At 55.5% G+C, this 27,862-nt stretch overlaps 1 protein-coding gene across 12 annotated transcripts in view; it reads right to left on the bottom strand.

The window, feature by feature from the left end:
* Positions 1 to 27,862, bottom strand: part of CFAP46 (cilia and flagella associated protein 46) — a 98,484-nt gene that overhangs the window by 69,709 nt on the left and 913 nt on the right. For 10 of the 12 annotated variants that reach the window (XR_014077626.1, XR_014077627.1, XR_014077628.1 and 7 more), the window contains exons 3-11: positions 27,595 to 27,726; positions 27,073 to 27,137; positions 25,996 to 26,160; positions 24,879 to 25,002; positions 24,318 to 24,412; positions 17,499 to 17,609; positions 14,859 to 14,958; positions 7,923 to 8,021; positions 6,022 to 6,212 (exon numbers count right to left, since the gene is read on the bottom strand). Coding sequence is in view for 8 of the 12 variants with exons in the window: in XM_081572851.1 (XP_081428977.1) it covers positions 6,022 to 6,212; positions 7,923 to 8,021; positions 14,859 to 14,958; positions 17,499 to 17,609; positions 24,318 to 24,412; positions 24,879 to 25,002; positions 25,996 to 26,160; positions 27,073 to 27,137; positions 27,595 to 27,726 (1,082 nt within the window). In the remaining 4 variants the exon portion in view is untranslated. The remainder of the gene's footprint in view (positions 1 to 6,021; positions 6,213 to 7,922; positions 8,022 to 14,858; positions 14,959 to 17,498; positions 17,610 to 24,317; positions 24,413 to 24,878; positions 25,003 to 25,995; positions 26,161 to 27,072; positions 27,138 to 27,594; positions 27,727 to 27,862) is intronic. The other 2 variants (XM_081572853.1, XM_081572854.1) reach the window with 1 other exon arrangement.

The raw sequence follows: 27,862 nt of genomic DNA, 5'->3' as shown, positions 1-27,862 counted from the left end.
CCCCCATCCCTGGCATTCTCCAGGCAAGAACACTGGAGTGGGCTGCCATTTCCTTCTCCAATGCTTGAAAGTGAAAAGTGAAAGTGAAGTCGCTCAGTCGTGTCTGACTCTTCGCGACTCCATGGACTGCAGCCTACCAGGCTCCTCCATCCATGGGATTCCAGGCAAGAGTACTGGAGTGGGGTGCCATAGCCTTTTCCACAATGGACATGAGTTTAAGCAAACTCTGGGAGTTGGTGATGGACAGGGAGGCCTGGTGTGCTGCAGTCCATGGGGTCACAAGGAATCAGACACGACTGAGCAACTGAACTGAACTGAGGCCCAGGCTTTGCCTTGGAGTGGGAGGCCCTCTCTTCTCTGCTCTGAGTCTCTCCAACTCATCGGCCGTGGCACACACATCCTGGCTCAGAACAGCCATGCGTCCGTGGGCTGTGGGCCCTGCCTGGCATTTGTTCCTGCTGTGTCCCTGCTGGAGCCGCCCGCGTCTAAAACAATGAACACAGTCTCCCCAAAGCCTTTGCATCAACAGCACCTGCAGCCCCTGGCACAGCCTCTGTCCTGGACAGGAGCATCAACAAGGCCAAGAACTTGGGTCCAGTTACAGTTTGACGGGACCCACGGGCTGACCCTCCACCCAAACAAGGTGAGAGCATCATAGGCCAGGCCGGTGGCCTCGGGGATGCGGAGGCGGAGGTCAGGGCACCTGGGAGTCATGGGCAGGAGAGGGCACCTGGCTGAGGCCAAGGGTGAGGTCTGCGCTCCCGTCAGGGAACTGGGTCCACAGTCTCTGCCTGGAAGCCTGGACGGTAGCCAGTGACGGGTCCCTTCCCTCTGGGGCAGGGAGAGAGGAGGCCTGCAGAAGGGAGCCAGCCCAGGGTCATGGGGTGTGCTCAGGGCAGCCTGACCCTGAATCCACAATGTAAGACTCATCCCAGGCTGAACCGCCCGAGGAGCCAGCTGAGGCAAGCCGATTGAGAGTCCCTTGGACAGCAAGGAGATCAAGCCAGTCAATCCTAAAGGAAATCAATTCTGATATTCACTGGAAGCACTGATGCTGAAGCTGAAGCTCCCATCCTTTGGCCCCTGATGGGAGAAGCCATCTCACTGGAAAAGACCCTGATGCTGGCAAAGATTGAGGGCAGGAGGAGAAGGGGACAACACAGGATGAGATGGTTGGATGGCATCACCAACTCAATGGACATGAGTTTGAGCAAGCTGTGGGAGTTAGTGAAGGACAGAGAGGCCTGGCGTCCATCCTGCAGTCTATGGGGTCACAGAGAACCTGACAAGACCGTGACTGAACCACAACACAGGAGAGCGGTCCTCGCCAGGCACAAACCAGCAAAGCACTGGCTCAAGGTGGCCACGGAGATGAGGGCGAGCAGACAGGACAGACTCAGATGGGAGAATCCGCCCCTGCCAAGACAGGACAACGGGATCAGACGAAGAGGACTCGAAATGAGTAGTTTTCAGAGTTCCTGCTTCCAGCAGTGATCAGGTCTCTGCCACGCATAAAACTGGACCGAATAGCCCCAGGTGTGGGCAGTGCAAACCTGGCGCCCTGCAGCAGGGAACTCAGGAAGGGGCCCATGCTTGCGGCCTCCTTGAGAAAGTGTCCTGAGGCACCACGGGCAGAGTGTGGACCCATGGAGCAGGGGAGTCCAGAGAAGGGGGCCTCTGCTCGGGGCTGGAGAAGTGAACCTGCAACCAGAACCAGACCAGCTGTTGCCGGCCTGCCCGCCGGAGAGGGGAGGGCTGGGCGTTGCTCTCTCACACCCGACGTCAGCTGAGACTGCGCAGGGTTTCCCCCCAGGAGTGAGGGCCCAGGAAGAGCACTCTTGACCCACCCGAAGAGAACGTACCGTCAGAGCCTGCAGAGAACACGATGCAGGCTGGAAAATGCCATGACCATCCAGAGACACAGCCCAGGAGACACGGAGCCACCTCTCAGCCAGTAACCGAAGTGCCCACGAAAGCAAGTGAAAATCAACACGTCAGAATCCACAGACTCCACAGCGCCGCAGCCACAACGTTCGGTACACAGTGAAAAGCTACAGGATATGCCAGGAAACAGGAAAAGGCAACCCACAGTCAGGACGCAAGACGGGCCAGATGCTGGGGTTAGCAGGTAAATCCTTAAAGCAGATATTACAATACAAAAATAAATATGTACAAAAAGTTGAAGGAAAACATTGCTACTGAGAGAACAGATAGGGAATCTCAGTAGAGAAAAAAAGGAAATACTACAGCAAAAAATCTGTAATAACCGAAATGAGAAAATTCTTGGTTGAGCTTAACAGCAGATTGGACAGCAGAAAAAGAGTCAGCGGACCTGAAGTCAGATCAATAGAAATTATCCCACCAGAAGAATATATTGAAAAAGATTTTTTAAAAATGAACAGAGCCAGGACTTCCCAGGGAGTCCAGTGGTTGAGACTTCACCTTCCAAAGGTGTGGGTTTGATCCCCGGTTGGGGAGCTAAGAATCCAACATGCCTGGCAGCCAAAAAGCCACAACATACAACAGAAACAATACTGGAACAAATTCAACAAGATGTCTAAAATGGTCCACATAAAAGAAATCTCAGAAGAAAATGAACAGAGCCCTAGAGCCCAGTGAGGACGGTGTCCAATGCTGTGACTCACACTCCCCCAAAAGAGCGAGAATGAGGCAGAACTACACTTGAATAATAGCCAGTAATTTCCCAAATTTGATGAAAGTATCATCTTACATACTTGAGTATATCAGCAAACCCCAAAAAAGACTTAAAAAAAAAAAAAGCTCTAAGGAATCAGTTCCGTTCAGTTGCTCAGTCATGCCCAACTCTTTGTGACCCCATGGGCTGCAGCACTCCAGGTCTCCCTGTCCATCACCAACTCCCGGAGTTTACTCAAACTCATGTCCATCGAGTTGGTGATGCCATCCAACCATCTCATCCTCTGTCATCCCCTTCTCCTCCTGCCCCCAATCCTTCCCAGCATTAGGGTCTTTTCCAACGAATCAGTTTTTCACAGCAGGTGGCCAAAGTATTGGAGTTTCAGCTTCAACATCAGTGCTTCCAATGAACACCCAAAACTGATCTCCTTTAGGACGGACTGGTTGGATCTGCTTGCAGTCCAAGGGACTCTCAAGAGTCTTCTCCAACACCACAGTTTAAAAGCATCAGTTCTTTGGCACTCAGCTTTCTTTATAGTCCAACTCTCACATCCATACATGACTACTGGAAAAACCATAGACTTGGCTAGACAGGAAAAATAATATGCAAAATGCAGAAAGCAAAAGTTAAGAGATACAAATCTGAAAATAGAAGGGAGGGGAAGACACATTACATACAGGAGAAGCACGCTTAAAATAACTCCTGGGTTTTTATAAGAAACTATGAAGGCCAGACCCGGAGAAGGCAATGGCAACCACTCCAGTACTCTTGCCTGGACAATCCCATGGACGGAGGAGCCTGGTAGGCTGCAGTCCATGGGGTCGCAAAGAGTCGGACACGACTGAGCACCTTCACTTTGACTTTTCACTTTCATGCATTGGAGGAGGAAATGGCAACCCACTCCAGTGTTCTTGCCTGGAGAATCCCAGGGACAGGGGAGCCTGGTGGGCTGCCGTCTATGGGGTCGCACAGAGTCAGAAACGACTGAAGTGACTTAGCAGCAGCAGCATAAAGGCCAGAAGAAAATAAAACAACTTCGTCAAAGTATTTAAAGAGAAAAACTCTGCAAGCCGAGAATCCAGAATCCAATAACTAGTGAAAATAACCTTCAGAGGTGATGGTAAGGGAAAGCCATTTTCAGGTCAACAAAAGCCAAGAGAATTCATCACCATCAGTCATGCATTACAAGAAGAAATAAAAGAAGTTACCTGGGCTGAAATACCAGCAGGCAGAAACCTGGATCTGAGAGTAAGCAGGAAGGGAGAGCCTGCAGGATCGCCAAGGAAGTGGCAAATATAAGAGATGATTGTTTTTTTCTGTAATTTTCTTTAAAAACAAAAACATCAGCTGCTAAGAGCAGTACAGCGCTGTAAGATGAATGTATAACACGTTTAGAAGTAAAAGGCAAGACAACCACCACACAAGCAGGCTGGACGAGGGGCAGGCAGAGAGGCTTCCCTGCTGCATGGGACGCACTGCCCCCCCACCGACCAGCTAAGGGGGCCGTCCTCCCGCCCCAGGGGCACCGTGGACAAAAGAGCCAACCGGACAAACAAATACAACGGCGAAAACTCAGGTAGCCTCAAAGGAGGCAGGCAAAGAGCAGCGGCAGAGCGCGGGGGACAGGCGGACGCGAACGATGAGACTGGAGCGAGTCCCAAGCCACACTGAGCGCAGAGATGGAACAGCCCAGTCACAGGGCAGAGGCCGCCGTGCTCCACTTTAAAAAGGACCGCGCTGCGTGCTGTGGACAAGACGTGCCGTTCAGAGTGGCGTTCTACACCTTAAATCCAAAGGTCCACAGCGTGAGAGTTGGAAGGATGGAAGGAGAAACACCTCACATGGGCTCAGAGAGTTTCCCTGGATTCTATCCAACATTTAGGAAGAAAACACCAATACTGCACAAACTCCTTCAGAAAGCAAAGGAGAAAGAATCTTCCCCACCTTCCCAAATCATTTAATGAAGTCGGCATGACCTTCATGTCAAATCCTGGCAAAGGCGTTACAAAACAAGAAAATCACAGGACAACATCCTCGTGAATACACATGCAAAAACCCTTAAGCACACTAAAGGACATCAAACCGGGCAATACATGAAAAAGCAGGTATGCGGAGACCATGCAGAGAAGGCAAGACTGGTTCACTACTCAGAACTCAGCCAGCGTAATTCACCACATTAAAGAACAAAAGAGAAAAGTCAGAGCTCCTTGCAATAGTCACAGAAGCATTCAGCACGTTCAACACCCATCCACGCTTAAGAAGCAACACAGCGAGGGAACATGTACAATGTGTTCGTGCTGTTGCGTGCGATTACATCGCAGTAAAGTTCATCAGAAAAACAACTGTCAGAGAAAAAAAAGGAGGGCAACTAGATGTTATTTAAAAAACCAAACAAATATGAAAATAAGGTGTTTTTGGAAGAGGACGTCATTAAAATTTAAAAAATATAGGCTAAAGAGGGAAGAAAAATTAGAGAATTTGCAAAACAAAAGATAACTAATGAGCTGCATGAAATCTTCAGAATTTAGTGTGAGTCACATGAGGGGGTGGGGCTGTGAACATGGAAGTTTTGCAGGGAGACCGGGAGCCTGGGCTGGGAGCTGTCATACAACCCCGTGGGGTTCCAGAAGGAGACACTATTTTTAAATGAGTACAAATCCCAGATTTGAAGAGAGATGTAACTCTTCACAGACGAGATCCCCAAGTGCCCACAGGAAACGAATGGTGCCGGTACTGAGGGCTGCTGGCCCCAGCCTCGCCAGCCTCGCCAGCCTTGCCAGCCGCGCCAGCCCACAGGCTGACGACCTGGTCCCTGCTCCCCTGCTGGGAACCCTGCTCCAAGGGCGGGCTCACGTCGGCGACAAAATTCACACCTGATTAATCTCAGGGCTTCCCTGGTGCTCAGGTGGTAAAGAATCCACCTGCAATGTGGGAGACCTGAGTTCGATCCCTGGGTGGGGAAGATCCCCTGGAGGAGGGCATGGCAACCCACTCCTTGCCTGGGGAATCCCCACGGACCGAGGAGCCTGGCGGACAACAGTCCAAGGGGTCACAAAGAGTCGGACACGACTGAGCGGCTCAGCACAGCACAGTTAATCTCCGAAGCAGGCGGGGGTGGGCGGCTCTCCCCAGGGCCCCTCCCTGCGGCTGGACGCCCTCTCAGGTGACCCTGCACACCGCTCCCCTGCCGAGTCCCCATCTCCCGCCCCGAGTCCGCCAGGGACCACCCTGCGGCACACCTGCCAGCGGGGACCTCCAGCCCGGGCGGAAGAGGAGAAACCTTGAGGCACTCACCGCTCGCCCATCCCGCCCTCCCCTCCCGCGGCCCTCTGCTCCCCGCCCCCCGGGGCCAGCCCGGCCGCCACCTGTCCGCCTGCTCCAGGACGTCTGCGATGCTGGTCAGCGGCTTCCGCAGGCGCTGGCGTAGGTTGTGCTGCAGCAGCGGGAGGCACGTGTTCCACTGGGCGGCGCACACTGTGTGGACGAGCCGGGGCTCGCCCAGGCGCACGGCCCGCCGGAGCGTGACTTCCAGTCTCTGCACTATGTCCAGCTGGGCCTGCACACAGCACAGCGGCCCGGTGTGAGGCTGGGCCGGCCCAGGCAGCCCCAGCCCACCCCCGAGCCCCGGACGACGCAGTGGGCCGGGCCCCGGGTCTGAGCCTGTCGGGGGGAGCGGCCTGCGCGGCCTCTCGGAGAAGCCCTGGCTCCGCTGCACCTGCCCTGGGACAGGCACTGTGTGCTGTGGCGTCGTCTGCTTCGTGAGCCCCCCTGGGCGAGGCTGCTTGTCTCCCGGTCCCGTGTACTCAGGGCGCCTGTGGCCCGTTGACGGCTGCTGCCCAAAGAACAGCTCCCGGAGCCTGTGCTCAACGCGCCCTGCCCAGCAGACAGGGGCCAGCTGGCCTCAGCCTCTGCAGCGGCCTCAGTGCCCCCCGGGGCTGCCCGGTTCCTGAACTCAGCTGTGTCCCGGGGCCTGGCTTCTGGCTCCAGGGGGTCTGCCCTGGTGCTGCTCCCGGGTCACAGGGTTTAGAGTAGGTGTGGGGTTCAGACCACGGGCCTCCCGGCTGCCAAGAAGCATCCATCAAAGCCTCGTGAACCGGTCGGTGCCCCTGAAGAGCCCTCGACCGGCAGAGGCAGAAGACACAGCCCTGCAGCCCCACCACACCACCTGCCAGCACCTGCAGGCGGCCAGCAGGTAGCCACCACCTCCCTCGAGAAGCTCAGTGCTGGCGGGGACAGCCCAGGTCCAAAGAGAGCATGTGAACCAGCCCGGAGCCCCCGCTGGGCTGCTCATCTGCTGGCAGAGCTCCTCCCAGGCCCGGCCGGGCGGGGCCGAGGCAGGGGTCACGGGAGCCGGTCCAGGGAGTGGGCACCGGGGCCCCAGAGCAACGCCAGCCGCCCTCATCCTGTTTCAATGCATTTTGCTTCCCTTTCTCGACGTCAGGATTCTATCAAAGACACAGCGATCGCTGGGTTCCTTCTCTGCGGGGGCGGCCGGCCCACACCCACTGCACTGGGCAGACAGGTGCGGAGCTCACGCTGTCTGTCACATTGCCATCCTGCTCACCAGCCCCCCCCAACCCCCAGTGGAACATTCTAGACGAGCCCATGGTCTCCAAGGTGGGCACCAAGGGAGTGATGCTCGCCAGGGTCCTCTGAACCTGCCTCTGCCAGGCCTCGGAGCCCCCTCTTCTCCTCCCTTCCCACCCTCCCGCCACCCTCCTAGGGGTCTCCCCTCACCCCCCAGGGCTCCCCATCTCCCCATGCCTGAGATGACCTCACCACTTCCCCGAGCCCCTCAGGCCCTGCGCTAGGGCAGGGGCGTGCCTGTTTGCCTGGACCCGAGTCAGGATGGCGGGAGCCCTCGGGGGACTCGGCGTTCACCAAGGGCGTGTGTTATCAGCGTGTTGGGCGGGCTGCTCCACACAGGCCTCACGAGGGCCTGGCTGGGGGCCCGTCTCATCCCAGCCCCCAGCCCCCGGCCCCGGGAACAGGCTGCATGAACCCACAGGCCCGCCAAGCCAGGGTGGCCCTGGGAGCTGCAGGGCCGGTGCCGGGCGGGAGGACGTCAGCTGGCCTCGGCAGGTCAGGCCCGCCCAGGCCCCCGGACTTGCTGCCAGAGAGGCCACAATCACCGGGGAGACGGGCACAGGAGGCTGGCCCGTGCCCATCAGGGCCCCTCCTCAAACCTGGCGCCCAGTCCACACACAGCGTCCAGGGACCTGCACAAGGGCTCAGCGTCTGCCCCGGCTCCTGGTCCACAGCTCACCTCCACAGCTTCTCGGGCGTAGGTTTTAATTTTATTTTCCAGTCTTACAGCTTCCAGTCCATACTCCAGGCACTCAACTTCAATCAGCGTCGCAGGGTCCTGTGGGCACAGTAGTTGTGTAGATGGAGAGTTTTAATGAAAGCAATCACACTCACTAATGTCAAAAAACACTTTAAAATATAATTCACGGACTAGAAATTCAACAAATAAAAATTAGCTAATGTAAATATATATATATATATGAAAAATTTTAAATGTTTCCAAAAGATGCAAAGATTTAAATGAAAAAGCTAGAAAAAAAAACTTTAAAAACTTTTCATAGTTAATTTCACTGGACATAGAACTTTTAAATAACTACACCAACTTCAGACAAATGCTCTGTTATGAAATCTGGACAACACTTCCTTTCACTTAACCGCCGTTGCCGTCAGGACGGGGTGCCATGCTGCAGGAAGTGGGGAGGCATGGGCCTGGGGTTTCCTGGGCGGGCGGGCAGACAGGTACACGTAACTTTCACAGAACTGCTAACCTGTTTCCAAAGGGGCCCATTTCCCACCCTACCCCCGGCCCGTGTGGGCTGGTCACCCTCCGGGTGAGCCACCTCCCAGGTGAGTGGTTGTGAGATAACAGTCACAGGGATGCCTCTTATTTTTTTTTCTCTGTTTTTTCCCAGAGGTTTTATCATTTGAGCTCTCACATTTTCAGTTCAGGGTGCATGTTGAGTTGATTCCTGTCCATGGGATGAAGGGCGGCCAGTGCTCACTTTCCCTAGTGTGGCTGCTCCCCTGTCCGGCTGTTTTCTGGACGAGACGCTTTGTCCCCAGCGGAAGCCTCTGCAGCTGGTCCAGGCCGAGGCCCCGAGTGTGCGGTCTCTGTCGGGACCCCTTCCTGGCCCTCCATCTGTGCGCGTCTCACGTCCAGGCTGCCCGTTGTTAACCGCGGTGCCTCTCCAGCAGGCCTGCACGTTAGGTCTTGTGCGCCTGCTGACGCTGCTCCGGGTGATTCTAGGGCCGCTGCATTTCCCTGTCAGTTTCGTGCTCAGTTCATCAATTTCTGAAACACTCCCGTCAAGACTTTGAATCGCATTGAATCTACTCCTCCGTCTGGGGACAGCTGACGTCATAATAATGCTGAGTCTTCTGATCCATATTATTATCTCTACTTTAAACAGCAAATACCTTTTCAAGCGCTTCACGTATTCTCCGGTCTCTCTCTGACTCACATGGCTCCCCTTACTGGCCCTCTTCACTGTCTGTGCGGATCCAGATTTCTGCTGGTATCATCTTCCTTCGGCCTGAAAAAACTCTTGAAACTTTCTTGCAGTGAAAGTCAGACTCTTTCAGATTTTGTATATTTTAATAAATATTTACTTTGCCTCTGATTTTCAAAGATATTTTCTCCAAATGCAAATTTTTTAGGTCGACATTTTGGGGTTTTTTTCTGGCTGCACCAAGAGGCATGGGGGATCTTAGTTCCGCAGCCAAGGACTGAACCCCCACGCTCTGCCCTGGACGCGCAGTCTTAATCGCTGAGCCACCAGGGAGGTCCCAACGGCTATGCTGTTTTCATTTTAGTATTTGGATGTTGATCTCTCTTTAGCTCATACTGTTTCCAACAAAAAGTCTGCTGCCATTCTTTTCACACATTTTATTTTTATTTATCTATCTGACTTTGCTCTCAGCTGCCGCATGTGAACTCTTAGCCGTGGCCGTGGGCTGCAGTCCCCCAGTCAGGGATCGGACCTGGCCCTGCTTTAGGAGGACCTGGGGACCTGGGCCTCCAGGGGGGGCCCCTGCTGTCATTCTCTGTTGCTCAGGACATAATCTCTCCCTCTTCACAGACCATCAGGTTTAGAATTTTGAGCCGTTATTCCTCAACATTTTTTCTGTTTCCCACTTAATCTCCACTCCTGCAGGGACCCCGATTGCATGCACAGCAGTTTGCTTGAACACATGGCTAAATAATACTGTGTCACACACACACTTTCTTTATGCATTCACCCAGAGACGGACACTTAGGCAGTTCCCACATCTTGGCTTTTGTGAATAATGATGCAGTGAACATGGGGTACAGACATCTCTTCAAGATCTGACCTCAGTTCCTTTGGCTACACAGAAGTGGGATGGCTGGATCACATGGTAGTTTTAAAAAAAATTTTTTTAAGGAACTTTTCCACTGTTTTCCGCAGAAGCTGTTCCAATTTACTTTTCCACCAACAGAGCACCAGGGTTTCCTTTTCTTCACGTCTTTACCAACACCTGCTGTCTCTTGTCTTCCGGATACCAGCCGATCCAGCAGGGGTGGGGTGATACTCACTGAGGTTCTGACTTTATCTCCTTGATGATTAGTGGTGCCAAACACCTCTTCATGCACCGCTTGAACACCTTCTTTAGAAAAATGTCTATTAGGCCCTTAGCCCATTGTTTCCCACTGGAGAATGGTGATGATGACAATAATGGTGATTTCCTACTGACGTACAAGCTCCTATGTAGATATTAAATCCTTATCAGATATATGGTTTGCAAACATTTTTCTCCTATGTCATAGGTCGCCTTTTCATTGTGTTATTGTTTTCTTTGCGATGCAGACGGTTTTTAGATTGATGTAATCCTACTTGTTTACTTTTGCTTTTGTTGTCATATTCAAACAATCATTGCCCAGACCAAAGTCGATACGTTTATTTCCCTGTGTGTTCTTAAAGGAGTTTTACAGTTTCAGGTCTTAAAATCTATACTCCATTTCAAGTTAACTTTTGTGAGAGGCGTAAGGCAGGAGTCCAGTTCCATTCATCTCCACGTGGCCATTCAGTTTTCCCAGCATCCTCTGAAGAGGCTGTACTTTCCCCACGGTGTTTTGGTGCCCTTGTCAACAACGAGCTGACATCGTGTGCAGCCTTAGTTGGCGTTGTGTGCAGCCTTAGTTGGCGTTGTGTGCAGCCTTAGTTGGCGTTGTGTGCAGCCTTAGTTGGCACTATGTGCAGCCTTAGTTCTGGGCTCTCACTTCTGTTCCACTGGTCTATGTACCTATTTTCATACCAGTGCCATACTGTTTTGGTTACTGTAGCTTTGTGCTATAGCTCATGGTGCCTCCAGTTCTGTCCTTTCTCAAGAGCGCTTTGGCTCTTCTGTGATTTCATACAAATGGCCTTTGTTCTCTATTTCTGTGAGACATGCCACCGGAACTGATACGGATTTCACTGACTCTGTAGGTAGTTTAGGGTAGTATAGACATGTTAATTTTCATTCTTTCAACCCAAGAACATGGGCTATGTTTCCATTCTTTGTGTCTTCATTCATATATTTCATTAATGTCTTCTAGTTTTCAGTGTACAAGTCTTTCAAGTCTTTGGTTAAATTTATTCTTAAGTATAGTTTGTTTGTTTATTCTTAAGTATTGTATTGTTTTTGATGCTATTGTAAACTATTTTCTCTTTCAGATATTTCATTTTTAGTGTACAGAAACACAACTGGTTTTTTGATGATTTTGAATCCTTCAGCTTTACTGAATTTGCCCATTAGTTTTAATAGTTTTTGATGGAATCTTTAGAGTTTTCTCTGTATAAACAGGTCATGTCACATGTAAACAGAGACAGACTTACTTCTTCCTTTATGATTTGGATGCCATTTATTTCTTTTTCTTGTCTGATTATTGTGGCTAGAATTTCTAGTACTGTGTTAAACAGAAGTGGCAAGACTAGGTGCCATCATCTTGTTCTTGATATTAGAAGATAAGCTTTTGACCTTTCACCACTGAGGATAATGTTAGCTGTGGCCTTGTCACGTGTGGTCTTGATATGTGGAGGTATTTTCCTTCCACACACTTTTTGTTGAGAGTTTTTAACATGACATGAATTTTGTCAAATGTTTTTCTTGCATCTATTGAGATGATCGTATATTTATCCTTCATTCTTTTAATGTTATGTATCACATTTATTGATCTGCCTATGTTAAACTACCCTTGCGACTTCAGGATAAATCCCACTGATCATGGTGTTTGATCTTTACGATGTGCCGCTGAATTCAGTTTGCTGGTATTTTGTTGAGGATTTTTGCATCTGTGTTCATCTGGATTATTTTCTTTTCTGTATTTCCTATAATTTTCTTTTCTTGTAGTTACTTTGTCTGGTTTGGTATCAGGGTAATGCTTGCCTTGTAAACTGAATTGGAGTATTCCTCTTTCTTCAACTTTTTGGAAGAATTTTTGAAGGATCAGCATTGATTCTTCTTTAAATGTTTGGTAGAATTCACCAGTGAAGTCATCTCGTCCTGTTTCTTTCTTATTTTTTTCTTGGTTTTTATTGGGGTACAGTTGCTTTACACCACTGCGTCAGTTTCTACGGCACAGCAAAGGGAATCAGCCCTATGTATACAGACATCTCCTCTTTTTTGGGGTTTCCTTTGCATTTAGGTTATCACAGAGCACTGAGTGGAGCCCCCTGCGCCATCCCATAGGTTCTCACTAGTTACCGATTTTACATAGTATCAATGGTGTATACACATCGATCCGGGTCTCCCAATTCATCCCACCCCCCCTTTCCCATACCATAGGTTCTCACTAGTTACCGACTTTATACATAGTATCAATGGTGTATACACATCGATCCGGGTCTCCCAATTCATCCCACCCCCCCCTTTCCCATCCCATAGGTTCTCACTAGTTACCAACTTTATACATAGTATCAATGGTGTATACACATCGATCCGGGTCTCCCAATTCATCCCACCCCCCCTTTCCCATCCCATAGGTTCTCACTAGTTACCGACTTTATACACAGTATCAATGGTGTATACACATCGATCGGGTCTCCCAATTCATCCCACCCCCCCTTTCCCATCCCATAGGTTCTCACTAGTTACCGACTTTATACATAGTATCAATGGTGTATACACATCGATCCGGGTCTCCCAATTCATCCCACCCCCCCTTTCCCATGCCATAGGTTCTCATTAGTTACAGATTTTATACATAGTATCAATGGTGTATACACATCAATCCCCCTCTCCCAATTCATCCCACCCCCCCTTTCCCATGCCATAGGTTCTCATTAGTTACCGACTTTATACATAGTATCAATGGTGTATACACATCAATCCTGGTCTCCCAATTCATCCCACCCTCCCCTTCCCCCTTCGTATCCACATGTTTGTTCTCTACGTCTGTGCTTCTATTTCTGTTTTACAAATAAGTTTAATATACCATTTTTCTAGATTCAGCACACATGTACTAAGATATCTGTTTTTCTCTCTGACTTACTTCACCCGGTGTGACTGTCTCTTGGTCCATCCATGTTTCTAAAAATGACCCAATTTCGTCCCTTTTTATGGCCGAGCAATACCGCATTGTATATATGAACCCCACATCTTCTTTATCCATTTCTCTCTTGACATTTAGGTTGCTTTCATGTCCTGGCTATTGTCAATCATGCTGCAATGAACACTGGGGTTCATGTGTCTTTTTAAATTACATTTTCTCTGGGTACATGCCCAGAAGTGGGATTGCTGGGTCACTGGGTGTCTCTTTATTTGGAGATTTTTTGATTACTGATACAACCTTCTTACTCACTGGTCTATTCAGATTTTCTGTTTCCCCATGAGTCTGTCTTGGTAGGTTGTGTGTTTCTAGGAACTTACCAATTTCGTATAGGTTACCCATCTGCCTGGCATATAAGTCATATTGGTCTCTTGAGATCCCTTTTATTTCTGTGTTATCAGTTGTAAGGTTCCTCTTTCATTTCTGATTTTGATCTTCTATTTTTCCTAGTCTAGCTAATGTTTGTCAATTTTGCTTATTTTTTCAAAAAACCAACTGTTACTTTCATTGATCTTTTCTATTGGTTTTCTGGTCTTTATTTCATTTGTTTTTGCTTTGATCTTCATTATTTCCTTCCTTCCACTAACTTCGGGTTTTGTTCTGGTTTTTTTTTTTTTCTAGTTTCTTGAGGCATAAATTGAAGCAGGAGGAGAAGGGGATGACAGAGGATGAGCTGGTTGGATAGCATCACCAACTCGACGTACATGATACTGAGCAAGCTCCAGGAGCTGGTGATGGACAGGGAAGCCTGGCGTGGTGCAATCCATGGGGTCACAGAGGGTCTGACACAACTGAGCGATTGAACTGAACTGAACTGAGGCATAAATACAGGTGGTTTATTTTAAATCTCTTTTTTCTTATTATGGGTGTCTGGGGCTGTAAACGTCCCTCTAGGGCTGCTTGTGCTGCAGCCCACGGGTTTGGGTGGGCTGCATTTCCATTGTCCTGTGTTTCAAAACCTTTGTCTCCTTTTGATTTCTTAGTGGGCCCACTGGTTGTTCAGGAGGGTGCTATTTGATTTCCACATTTTTGTGAAGTTCTCGCTTACCTCCTGTTGCTGATTTCTAGTTTCACATCATTTCAGTCAAAAAAGATACTTAACATGATTTCTGTCATCGTATATTTGTTAAGACTTGTTTTGTGATCTAACATGATCTGTCCTGAGGAATACGCATTTTCCTCCACTGAAAGGAACGTTCTGCCGTGTCGATAGGCTCACTTTGCTGAATCCCGTATCTCCGTATTGATCTTCTGTCTGGTGCTCCGCCCATGGTGGAAGCGGGTTATTAAAGATCCTGCTGCTGTCGTATTGCTGTCTGTCTCTACCTTCAGGTTTGTTGGTATTTGCTTGATACAGTCAGGTGCCCCAATACTGGGTGCACACGTATGTACAATGGTTATATTCTCTTTAATGAACTGATCCATTTATCAATAATGACCTACTGATGCAAAAATCACATCATTTCAACTATGTGAAATGCACTTTAAAAAGACTAGAAGGGAATTTACCAACAACGCAACGGTTCAAGCCCCTGGGGAGGTGCTTCTGAATTCCGTGCCTGCTTTTGGCCTTTTACATCCCGACCACAGTGAGCAGGAGCAGGGCTTCCGGCCGGGACTACTTACTTTGCTGTCCATCTTCTTCAGGTCTGAGAGGCAATCAGAGGCGATCTCCCAGCATTTCAAGATCAGAGAAAGATGGGCTAATTCAAAAAGCAGAATCATTCTGGAAACAGACACGAAACAGCATTAGGGCAACATGAGGCAACAAGACACTGCCTGTGGGTAGAGTAAGCCTTCAGCCGTCACTCTGGGGACACGAAGAAAACGGAGCAGAAGAGGAATCCTACGGCAAGGGTTCCCAAGCCCAGCCCCCTCGGCCCTGGCATGGGATGCGGAGGGACCTCCACTGCCTCAGGGCAGGTGCAGGCGCAGCTGTGAGCCCCGGGGCAGGGGAGCAGCAAGGGAGCCGTGACCAGCGGCCAGAGTGGCTGTAGTGGCCAATCAGGTCTCTGCAGAAACCAATAGGCTGGTGCCAAAGTGGGGACAGAAACGCAACGGACCTGGAGGAGCGTAAGCAACTCCAAAAAAAGAACAAAGCAGGGGAGGGAGCCACCTGACTTTAAGGCTTAGCCAAGAGCCAGCGGCATCAGTGGCTCGGGGGGGACGGGCCGGGCTTCCCAGCCTAACCCCGCACGTCTGGACGAGACGGTTCTCTGCTGGGCGGGGGCCTGTCCTGCACAGGGTGGTGAGCAGTGTCCCAGACACGCCAGCATCCCCTGGGGACAAGCTGGCGCCCCCTGCTCTGACCGTGGCCAGGACACACTGCCCTCGGGCAGCGGCTCTCAGGTGCACAGTCCCACAACCCGCCCTCCTCCACTGACGGTGACCCAGCTTCTGCCCACTCCCGAGGGTCGGGACCACTAGCCCTCGCCTTCGTCTCACATGAAAACGGGAGAGTGCCGTTTGCTGATGCAGAAGGTTAGTGGTCACGGGGCTCTGGGCAGGCAGATGCCACCTTAGCTCTGGCCCCCGAGCCCCCTGTGCCCTTCTGGTGGCTCTGAGCCCTGCGGACACCTCTCGGCGTCATCACAGGCCTTCCTCTATGTACCATCCCCACAGTGAGTTCCTAGCTGCACCCCACGGAGTGAGGCTGCCTGCTTTGTTTTCAGTCTCAAAGCCCTTTCTCAGCTCAGAGGATATCATCCTGCATCTCCTGTACCTCCCCTCCCCTCGTTCTTTGTAGGAGAAGGCGCCTCCCTTCCCTGCAAGGACAGGCAGTCCCGGCCGCCCTGCCCCACCTCGTCCCACCCAGCCTGGACCACCAAGGGCCCTGGCAGGGCCTCCAGACCCAAGCCCCTCTAGCCTTCCCAAGCCCCGCCACATGCAGGTCAGAAGAGAACCCGCGAAGGTATCCATCACTGGTTTTTAGTCCTTTTTTGGTTTTAAACTCATAGACCTTTTTTTTCCCACCCAGAATTCCAGACACTGAAGCCCAGGTGGGGAGGGGTCAGAGGCCCCTCGATGATGCCTGGAGCCTCTGAGGTCCTGCGGCTGAGGGAGGACCTGACCCCACGACGGCCGCTCGGAGCTGCCGAGCCCGTGATCCTGGCCAGCAGGAAACACGAGCCTTCCAGGTGCGGGAGCGGTGACGGAACTGAACACGCTGGAACCGCAGCAGAAGATGCTGTGTCCTCTCGGCCACAGCGCATAAACTGGCACCAGGGGCGCCACAACACACGAGAGGGCGGGCGGGCGGGCGGGCACACGGTCCGGGGCAGGTGCAGATGGTCAGGACCAGCGGGGACCCGGGTCAGCGCCCAGCGAGCTGGCTGCTGGGCTGAGACCTCGGGGACTCTCTGACGGGCTTAAACGTGTCTGGCCCAGCACTGGTGGGGGGTGAACATCAGCTCAAACAATTCTTATCTTAAATAAAACCCATCTGTACATCAAAAATTATTTTAAAAGACCTAAAAGGTAAACACAGTGAAACAACTGATAAATGCACCGGAGCTGGAGCGCTCAAATTCTGAGACAGAAAGAACTGTAGCAAGTCTACAGTAAAATGACCTACAACCCACTTCATAAAAGCTGGGCAGAAGCAATGATCGGAAAATTAACAGAAGAAAAGAAAAATGTTTGCAGAGACCTGAATAACCGTTCCAGTCAGTCAGCAGCAGCAGGCCTGCCTGGAGGGGCACAGCGCCAGGTGGGGGCCGGGCGTCCTGATCCCTCGGTCCCCTCTGTCCCCAGAGCTCCCCACCCCCCGAAACCTCAGGGGGGCCGTGCCCAGGGACCAGCTGGACCTGCTCTGAGTTAGAACTCGAGGACCTGATGGAAGAGCTGAGCTGGGGTGCATCCAGACCTCTCTCTCAGCCTCCCGCTCAGCCAGCAGCTCCGGGAACTCCGCCCGGGACTGAGCTCTGAGCAGCCCCTCAGCACTGGAGCAGAGAACCAACGGCCCGGGGGTCGCCACTGGACTGTCTCTTCAGAAGGCGTCAGACGGCGTGACAACTGGAAAAGCACTTGTGATTGCAAGTCAATTGGATTTTTTAAAATACATCATGAGGTTTCATATCCCAAGTGCTGCCAAACCACAAACTTCAGGACAAAAGAAGACTAGAGAGAGAGGCCCCAAACCTCCGCACGGTTGACGCCTGCTTGGGGAATTACGGTCACGGTTTTGTTTTCGCTTCTCTTTCGTGTTTTCCTGCAGTTATCGAATGCTGCACGCAGACGGGGAACTGGAAAGGCGCGGACACTCACTTTTCCTCTCGGACTGCGGGGGAGCGCTGGTGCTGGTGCTGACTTAAACGTCTATACGTGTCCTTCAGAATCCGGTTGACATCTTCAGGTAAATCATTTTGATCCAGTTTTCTAGAATGTAGATTAACTTAATCAAATATTAAATAACCAAAAGATGCTGTCATATCTCTTTAAATTATTCTAAAATGAATTTAGTCCATGAACTTGTGTCCTCCACGAACAGAAGGCCGAGGTAACACCTCCTGCTTTCTCTCCGCCGGTCCCCGGGTGGCCACGAACGCCTCCTCTGCTCACACCCCTGTGCAGGCTCCGCCTCCTCGGTCACCAACAACGCGCCCTGACACTATGCGCGAGCCGCCCACCTAGACCCCGGCCCACCGACAGCCCTCCTGGGGGGCAGGGTCCCTCCCGTGCCGGACCAAGCAGACCAGCTCCTGCCCCGCTCTGGACAGCTGTCCTCCCCACTGGGACACACCTGGACCTCCCTACTCAGACACACACGGACCTCCCCACTCACACACACCCGGACCTCCCCAGTCACACACACCGGGACCTCCACACTCACACACACCGGGACCTCCCCACTCACACGCCCGGACCTCCCCACTCACACACCCAGACCTCCCCACACACAATGGGACCTCCCCACTCACACGTGCCCGGACCTCCCCACTCACACACTGGGACCTCCCCACTCACACACACCCGGACCTCCCCACTCACACACACCCGGACCTCCCCACTCACACCCGGACCTCCCCACTCACACACACCCAGACCTCCCCACTGAGACACACCCGGACCTCCCCACTCACACACCGGGACCTCCCCACTCACACACACTGGGACCTCCCCACTGAGACACACCCAGACCTCCCCACTCACACGCCCGGACCTCCCCACTCACACGCACCTGGACCTCCCCACTCAGACACCTGGACCTCCCCACTCACACACCGGGACCTCCCCACTCACACGCGCCCGGACCTCCCCACTCACACACACCCGGACCTCCCCACTCAGACACACCGGGACCTCCCCACTCACACACCGGGACCTCCCCATTCACACGCGCCCGGACCTCCCCACTCACAGGCACCCGGACCTCCCCACTCACACGCTCCCGGACCTCCCCACTCAGACACCGGGACTTCCCCACTCACACGCGCCCGGACCTCCCCACTCACACACACCCGGACCTCCCCACTCACACACCGGGACCTCCCCACTCACACACCCGGACCTCCCCACTCACACACCCGGACCTCCCCACTCACACACACCCGGACCTCCCCACTCACACACCCGGACCTCCCCACTGAGACACACCCGGACCTCCTCACTCACACACACCGGGACCTCCCCACTCACACGCGCCCAGACCTCCCCACTCAGACACCGGGACCTCCCCACTCACACACACCCGGACCTCCCCACTCACACACCCGGACCTCCCCACTCAGACACCCGGACCGCCCCACTGAGACACACCCGGACCTCCCCACTCACACGCGCCCGGACCTCCCCACTCACACGCCCGGACCTCCCCACTCACACGCACCCGGACCTCCCCACTCACATGCCCGGACCTCCCCACTCACACACACCCGGACCGCCCCACTGAGACACACCCAGACCTCCCCACTCACACACCGGGACCTCCCCACTCACACACCGGGACCTCCCCACTCACACGCGCCCGGACCTCCCCACTCACACCGGGACCTCCCCACTGAGACACACCCGGACCTCCCCACTCACACACACCCGGACCTCCCCACTCACACACCGGGACCTCCCCACTCACACACCGGGACCTCCCCACTCACTCGCACCCGGACCTCCCCACTCACACACCGGGACCTCCCCACTCACACACCGGGACCTCCCCACTCACACACACTGGGACCTCCCCACTCACACACACTGGGACCTCCCCACTCACACACCGGGACCTCCCCACTCACACACACCTGGACCTCCCCACTCACACACCTGGACCTCCCCACTCACACACACCTGGACCTCCCCACTCACACACACCTGGACCTCCCCACTCACACACCGGGACCTCCCCACTCACACACCGGGACCTCCCCACTCACACACACCGGGACCTCCCCACTCACACACACCGGGACCTCCCCACTCACACACCCGGACCTCCCCACTCACACACACCCGGACCTCCCCACTCACACACCCGGACCTCCCCACTCACACACACCCGGACCTCCCCACTCACACACACCCGGACCTCCCCACTCACACACCGGGACCTCCCCACTCACACACCGGGACCTCCCCACTCAGACACCGGGACCTCCCCACTCACACACACCCGGACCTCCCCACTCACACACACCCGGACCTCCCCACTCACACACACCCGGACCTCCCCACTCACACACCGGGACCTCCCCACTCACACACACCGGGACCTCCCCACTCACACACACCCGGACCTCCCCACTCACACGCCCGGACCTCCCCACTCACTCGCACCCGGACCTCCCCACTCAGACACCGGGACCTCCCCACTCACACACACCCGGACCTCCCCACTCACACACCGGGACCTCCCCACTCACACACACCGGGACCTCCCCACTCACACACACCCGGACCTCCCCACTCACACACACCCGGACCTCCCCACTCACACGCCCGGACCTCCCCACTCACACGCCCGGACCTCCCCACTCACACACCGGGACCTCCCCACTCACACACACCCGGACCTCCCCACTCACACGCGCCCGGACCTCCCCACTCACACGCCCGGACCTCCCCACTCACTCGCACGGACCTCCCCACTCACACACACCCGGACCTCCCCACTCACACACCCGGACCTCCCCACTCACACACCGGGACCTCCCCACTCACACACACCGGGACCTCCCCACTCACACACACCGGGACCTCCCCACTCACACACCGGGACCTCCCCACTCACACACCGGGACCTCCCCACTCACACACCGGGACCTCCCCACTCACACACCCGGACCTCCCCACTCACACACCGGGACCTCCCCACTCACACACACCTGGACCTCCCCACTCACACACCGGGACCTCCCCACTCACACACCGGGACCTCCCCACTCACACACCCGGACCTCCCCACTCACACACCGGGACCTCCCCACTCACACACCCGGACCTCCCCACTCACACACCGGGACCTCCCCACTCACACACCGGGACCTCCCCACTCACACGCGCCCGGACCTCCCCACTCACACTGGGACCTCCCCACTGAGACACACCCGGACCTCCCCACTCACACACCGGGACCTCCCCACTCACACACCGGGACCTCCCCACTCACACACACTGGGACCTCCCCACTCACACACACTGGGACCTCCCCACTCACACACCGGGACCTCCCCACTCACACACACCTGGACCTCCCCACTCACACACACCTGGACCTCCCCACTCACACACACCTGGACCTCCCCACTCACACACCGGGACCTCCCCACTCACACACACCCGGACCTCCCCACTCACACACCGGGACCTCCCCACTCACACACACTGGGACCTCCCCACTCACACACCGGGACCTCCCCACTCACACACCGGGACCTCCCCACTCACACACACCCGGACCTCCCCACTCACACACACCCGGACCTCCCCACTCACACACCGGGACCTCCCCACTCACACCGGGACCTCCCCACTCACACACACCTGGACCTCCCCACTCACACACCGGGACCTCCCCACTCACACACCGGGACCTCCCCACTCACACACCCGGACCTCCCCACTCACACACCGGGACCTCCCCACTCACACACCCGGACCTCCCCACTCACACACCGGGACCTCCCCACTCACACACCGGGACCTCCCCACTCACACGCGCCCGGACCTCCCCACTCACACGCGCCCGGACCTCCCCACTCACACCGGGACCTCCCCACTGAGACACACCCGGACCTCCCCACTCACACACACCCGGACCTCCCCACTCACACACCGGGACCTCCCCACTCACACACACCGGGACCTCCCCACTCACACACACCCGGACCTCCCCACTCACACGCCCGGACCTCCCCACTCACACCGGGACCTCCCCACTCACTCGCACCCGGACCTCCCCACTCAGACACCGGGACCTCCCCACTCACACACACCCGGACCTCCCCACTCACACACCGGGACCTCCCCACTCACACACACCGGGACCTCCCCACTCACACACACCCGGACCTCCCCACTCACACACACCCGGACCTCCCCACTCACACGCCCGGACCTCCCCACTCACACGCCCGGACCTCCCCACTCACACACCGGGACCTCCCCACTCACACACACCCGGACCTCCCCACTCACACGCGCCCGGACCTCCCCACTCACACGCCCGGACCTCCCCACTCACTCGCACGGACCTCCCCACTCACACACACCCGGACCTCCCCACTCACACACCCGGACCTCCCCACTCACACACCGGGACCTCCCCACTCACACACACCGGGACCTCCCCACTCACACACACCGGGACCTCCCCACTCACACACCGGGACCTCCCCACTCACACACCGGGACCTCCCCACTCACACACACCCGGACCTCCCCACTCACACACCGGGACCTCCCCACTCACACACACCGGGACCTCCCCACTCACACACACCTGGACCTCCCCACTCACACACACCTGGACCTCCCCACTCACACACCGGGACCTCCCCACTCACACACCGGGACCTCCCCACTCACACACCGGGACCTCCCCACTCACACACACCGGGACCTCCCCACTCACACACACCGGGACCTCCCCACTCACACACACCGGGACCTCCCCACTCACACACCGGGACCTCCCCACTCACACACCGGGACCTCCCCACTCACACACACCCGGACCTCCCCACTCACACACACCCGGACCTCCCCACTCACACACACCCGGACCTCCCCACTCACACACCGGGACCTCCCCACTCACACACACCTGGACCTCCCCACTCACACACCGGGACCTCCCCACTCACACACCGGGACCTCCCCACTCACACACCCGGACCTCCCCACTCACACACCGGGACCTCCCCACTCACACACACCTGGACCTCCCCACTCACACACCGGGACCTCCCCACTCACACACCGGGACCTCCCCACTCACACACCCGGACCTCCCCACTCACACACCGGGACCTCCCCACTCACACACCCGGACCTCCCCACTCACACACCGGGACCTCCCCACTCACACACCGGGACCTCCCCACTCACACGCGCCCGGACCTCCCCACTCACACTGGGACCTCCCCACTGAGACACACCCGGACCTCCCCACTCACACACCGGGACCTCCCCACTCACACACCGGGACCTCCCCACTCACACACACTGGGACCTCCCCACTCACACACACCGGGACCTCCCCACTCACACACCGGGACCTCCCCACTCACACACACCTGGACCTCCCCACTCACACACACCTGGACCTCCCCACTCACACACACCTGGACCTCCCCACTCACACACCGGGACCTCCCCACTCACACACACCCGGACCTCCCCACTCACACACCGGGACCTCCCCACTCACACACACTGGGACCTCCCCACTCACACACCGGGACCTCCCCACTCACACACACCCGGACCTCCCCACTCACACACACCCGGACCTCCCCACTCACACACCGGGACCTCCCCACTCACACCGGGACCTCCCCACTCACACACACCTGGACCTCCCCACTCACACACCGGGACCTCCCCACTCACACACCGGGACCTCCCCACTCACACACCCGGACCTCCCCACTCACACACCGGGACCTCCCCACTCACACACCCGGACCTCCCCACTCACACACCGGGACCTCCCCACTCACACACCGGGACCTCCCCACTCACACGCGCCCGGACCTCCCCACTCACACCGGGACCTCCCCACTGAGACACACCCGGACCTCCCCACTCACACACACTGGGACCTCCCCACTCACACACCGGGACCTCCCCACTCACACACACCTGGACCTCCCCACTCACACACCGGGACCTCCCCACTCACACGCCCGGACCTCCCCACTCACACCGGGACCTCCCCACTCACACACCGGGACCTCCCCACTCACACACCCGGACCTCCCCACTCACACCGGGACCTCCCCACTCACACACCGGGACCTCCCCACTCACACACCCGGACCTCCCCACTCACACCGGGACCTCCCCACTCACACACCGGGACCTCCCCACTCACACACACCTGGACCTCCCCACTCACACACCGGGACCTCCCCACTCACACACCCGGACCTCCCCACTCACACCGGGACCTCCCCACTCACACACCGGGACCTCCCCACTCACACACCCGGACCTCCCCACTCACACCGGGACCTCCCCACTCACATGCACCCGGACCTCCCCACTCACACACCGAGTTCTCCCCTATCCCGTTTCCCGCTGGTCCCTGCGGCAGCCCCTGCCTGGTGCAGTCTCTCCCTCGCACTCTCACGCAGTCCCATCAGGGTGGGTTTCACACACAAACACTATCATTCTGTCCATCTCATGGTGAAGTCTCAGGCCTCCTCTGGCAGGGCCATCAGAAGCGTCTGGCGAGGCTGCTGTCCCCGCTTCCTAAAAGCCACCCATCTCAGTGCCTGAGGAGAACTCACTCTGGCCACCTCTCTGGAGCCTCTCAGCAGGTGGAGGCAAGCTCAGGCCTGCGCTCCAGCCTGGCGCCGCTGCATACACACCCCCGCCTGGGGCACAGAGCCCCCTGGGCGTCTGTCCCCCGCCCCAGACACCTACGCCTTTAGCATATTCATCTGGAAAGTGACAGACAGGCTGATAGAACTTCTCCTTTCTTCCTTTAACTGAAGCTCGTCCATTAGTTCATGTCGGACCTGTTATAAGACGGAACAGAATATCGAGATTTAAACAAACATTTAGGAAGAAGCCAGATATTGTGTTTAGCTCTTATTTTGCAAATAACCCTCCTTTAAAAACAGCATTTGTAACTGACAAGTATTGTCTCACTTCTTATGCTTTATGCTTAGTTTTGCACATAGAATTTCAGTTGAATTTTATACATAAAATGAATAGGTGATGAACGCTCTTTACACACCCTGTCGCAGTAATTATTTTATGAAGTTTCTGCTAACTTTAAAAAAAAACTCACTGTGGTGAAAAAGGAAACATTCAGTCACGAGGAAGCAAAAGACTGTGTTTTGTCCTGTTTATGCTTGTACACCTGTATGTATGTTTTTATATCTCTCAACGGATGGTCTTAGCTGTTTTCATACATACTTTTCTGAACAACGGCATTTAAGAAACTGACTTCTTTCTGCATATGTGAATGTTCTGACTTACCATCAGGGCAAATATCTGCCGGTATCTCTGCGGCACATGAGCCTTGATGAACGGTGCTGCGGTGGCACAAAGCTTTGCGGCCTCCTCGTTTTCCCCAGCCTGCAGGTAACACTCCAGAAGCTCCCTGGATGACATAAGAATCGTGCATGTTAAACCTGGATAGTCACTTTTTCTGCCACTAAGGTCTAATAACCAGGTTGCATACATGCGTGCTAAGTCACTTCAGTTGTGTCCAACTCTTTGAGACCCTATGGACTGCAGCCCTCCAGGCTCCTCTGTCCATGGGATTCTCCAGGCAAGAATACTGGAGTGGGTTGCCATGCCCTCCTCCAGGGAGTCTTCCCGACCCAGGAATTGAACCCATGTCTCTTAAGTCTCCTGCACTGGTAGGTGGGTTCTTTACCACTAGCATCACCTGGGTTATCATAGTTTTATTAATTTTATGTTTTACAAACTTCAGAAGGATACAGAGATGGGACAGCTCCTCACCCCATGCATGGTCTGGGGCTCACCTGACTGGCCCAGACCTAGGGTGCTGAGCCCCCACTCGCAAAGGGGCCGGGGCCTGTCCAGCTGTGATTCCAAGTACCTCAAACAACAGCCTTTAGAGGAGCATGGTTTTACTGATTTTCTGTTAAAGCTTCCCCAAACTGCCATAAAAGGCGAGAAACACCCGCAGACTCTGGATTCCAACTTCAAGGCCAGCCCTCTGGGCCCTCCTGGCGTCCACGCAGTCGCTGGCTGCACACAGAGCCCCCAAATACAGGAGAGCGTCACCAAGCACCTTTCAGCCCACCCACCCGGCCGGGACCATCTGCTGACACCGCTCGCTGTGGCCCCGCAGGGCCATCCGTCCTGGGGTTGACGTGCTGGGGGCAAGCTTCCCTAGACGGGGCACACATTCTGGCTGGGCTGTCTGTTGCTAGAATGTCTACTTTCACAGTTCTTTATTTCCTGGGTTTTGAGTAGGTGCACGCTTCCTGTGGTAATGCCCGTCTGCTCGGGAGACGGTGGTGCCTTCCACAGAGTTCAGAAACTTCTGCGGACAAGACGCCCCAAAGCTGGTTCCAAGTTCAGACCAGGGAGCAGCGCGGGGCCGGCGGGGGCGGGGACTCACAGCATCAGCTCTGCCAGCCACTCCTCGTCCTCCTCCTGCGTCTGGCTGAGAGCGTTCACCATCTGGGCCAGGCTGGGGACCAGGTGCTGGCGGTAGCCAGGCTTGAGAAACGGCCTCGCCATCTGCCAGTAGAGCACCGACGCGTTGTACACCAGGAAGTAATACCTGCGGCGGCGCCAGGAGAGGGCGGTGAGGCCCCCGGAGCCGCCGGCTCTGTGCTCAGCAGGGCGGCAGCCCCGCCCCCGCCAGACCGCGCTCCGGGAGGCGGCCCTGCGCCCGCTCCGGCTCAGGCCCCGCCACGACTGAGCCCCGCCACGACCGAGGGCACTGACCAGGCCCCTCCCCGAGGGCGCCCACCCCTCGGGCTCCGGGGCTCCAGGGCACGGTCACCCTGAAACACCCACGGTCCTCAGAGCTTCGGCTCAGGGTCAGGCCTCGCCCCCCAGGCGTCGCTGCCGAGGAAGGGTCCACGGGGCTGGGCCCTGGACCCCCGGCGCCGAGGAGACCGTCCACAGCGGACACTGGGAGGAGGGGCAAATAATCCTGGGGCTGACACACATCTCCCTAAACGCCTGTCCTACTCAGATACGTTGGGTCAACACCAGTTTGTATGCAGACTCAACAATTTCAGCAATACTTATTTTTGATGATGTATTATCTAAGTGGAAAAGTGTGCCGGAGTTTCAGGAGAATCACCCCTCCAGACACAAGGCCTTGGGCCAGGGGGAGTACAGGACTGTGGGCGGAGGGCAGGCAAGGAGCCCCTCTCCGGTGCAGCCCCCCAGAGAGGACCGAAAATGAGACTCCTGGGGACCGGCCAAGGGTGAGGCTCCCACAGGGACAGTGAACAAAGGCTGTCTGCAGGTCACAGACTTTGCACAGGAAAGAGGAGGCAGCCAGTGCAGACGTGAGTGCACGCCGCCCAGCTCCAACGTCGGGGACAAGAGCGCACAGCCAGAGCTGCAGTAAAGCACGAACAAAATGAGACAAAAGCCCGTCGCCTGCACAGACAGAACCAGCTGGCAAATTCTGGCTCTAAACCTTTCAATTAGAAATGGCCAGTCCATCCATGCCCACCTTGGTTCTCCTTTTGCAAAGTTGATTGCCTTCATATACTGAGTCACACAATTTTCAAATTCCTCCTAAAACAACATAAAGGATGCACAATTAGGTCGAACAAGCCCCCTCCCTGAAAGCCCACCCCCGCTCCCCTCACCCCACCCCCACCCCCTGGTGAGCAGGTTTGACCACAGCACTAGGACGCAAAGGTCAGAGGTCAAAAGGACACAAGCCAGACCCCAGGGCTTAGGGAACAGCACCGATGGAACTGCAGCATCGCACTTCACTGAAGATGAACCTGGTACCCAACTCCCAACAAAACCACCCTGGAGGTGGGGGAACTGCTGCGGGGCGAGATGTGGAACTGAGGAGCATCAGAGGAACTCAGGGGCAATAAAGCAGGGCCGGCAATAAAGTATTCATCTCGGGATGGCACCTCGCCGTGCCAGCGGACTCAAGGTTGTGCACACCAAGGCTTCATCACTTAAAAGGAAGAGAACCAGGAGGAACCAGCACGCGGGGCTCAGGACCGCCTCTCACCATGTTTTCCGTGGACTTGGGGGCACACAGCTGGGCCCTGCACAGGTGTGCCCGGCCCAGAAACTGGGTGACCGGCCCCTTCACCTTGAAGTACATCTGGATGCAGTCCTCACTCACCTCCCGCTGCCCCATCTGCGTGAGAACAGAACCCCGAGAGGCTGGGAGACAGCAGCCCCTGGACCACCCACCAGGGCCGCCCTCCCCCCCCGGGCCGCCCCCCCCCCCCGCCGCTTCCCAATTCCAGTGTAAACCAGGAAATCGGGGTGCC

Source organism: Giraffa tippelskirchi, chromosome 2 (assembly GCF_054371585.1).
Source record: "Giraffa tippelskirchi isolate mGirTip1 chromosome 2, T2T-mGirTip1v1.2.pri, whole genome shotgun sequence".
Taxonomy (NCBI): domain Eukaryota; kingdom Metazoa; phylum Chordata; class Mammalia; order Artiodactyla; family Giraffidae; genus Giraffa; species Giraffa tippelskirchi.
The sequence above is the reverse complement of the archived record's forward strand: the minus strand, read 5'-3'. Positions and strand labels throughout refer to the sequence as shown.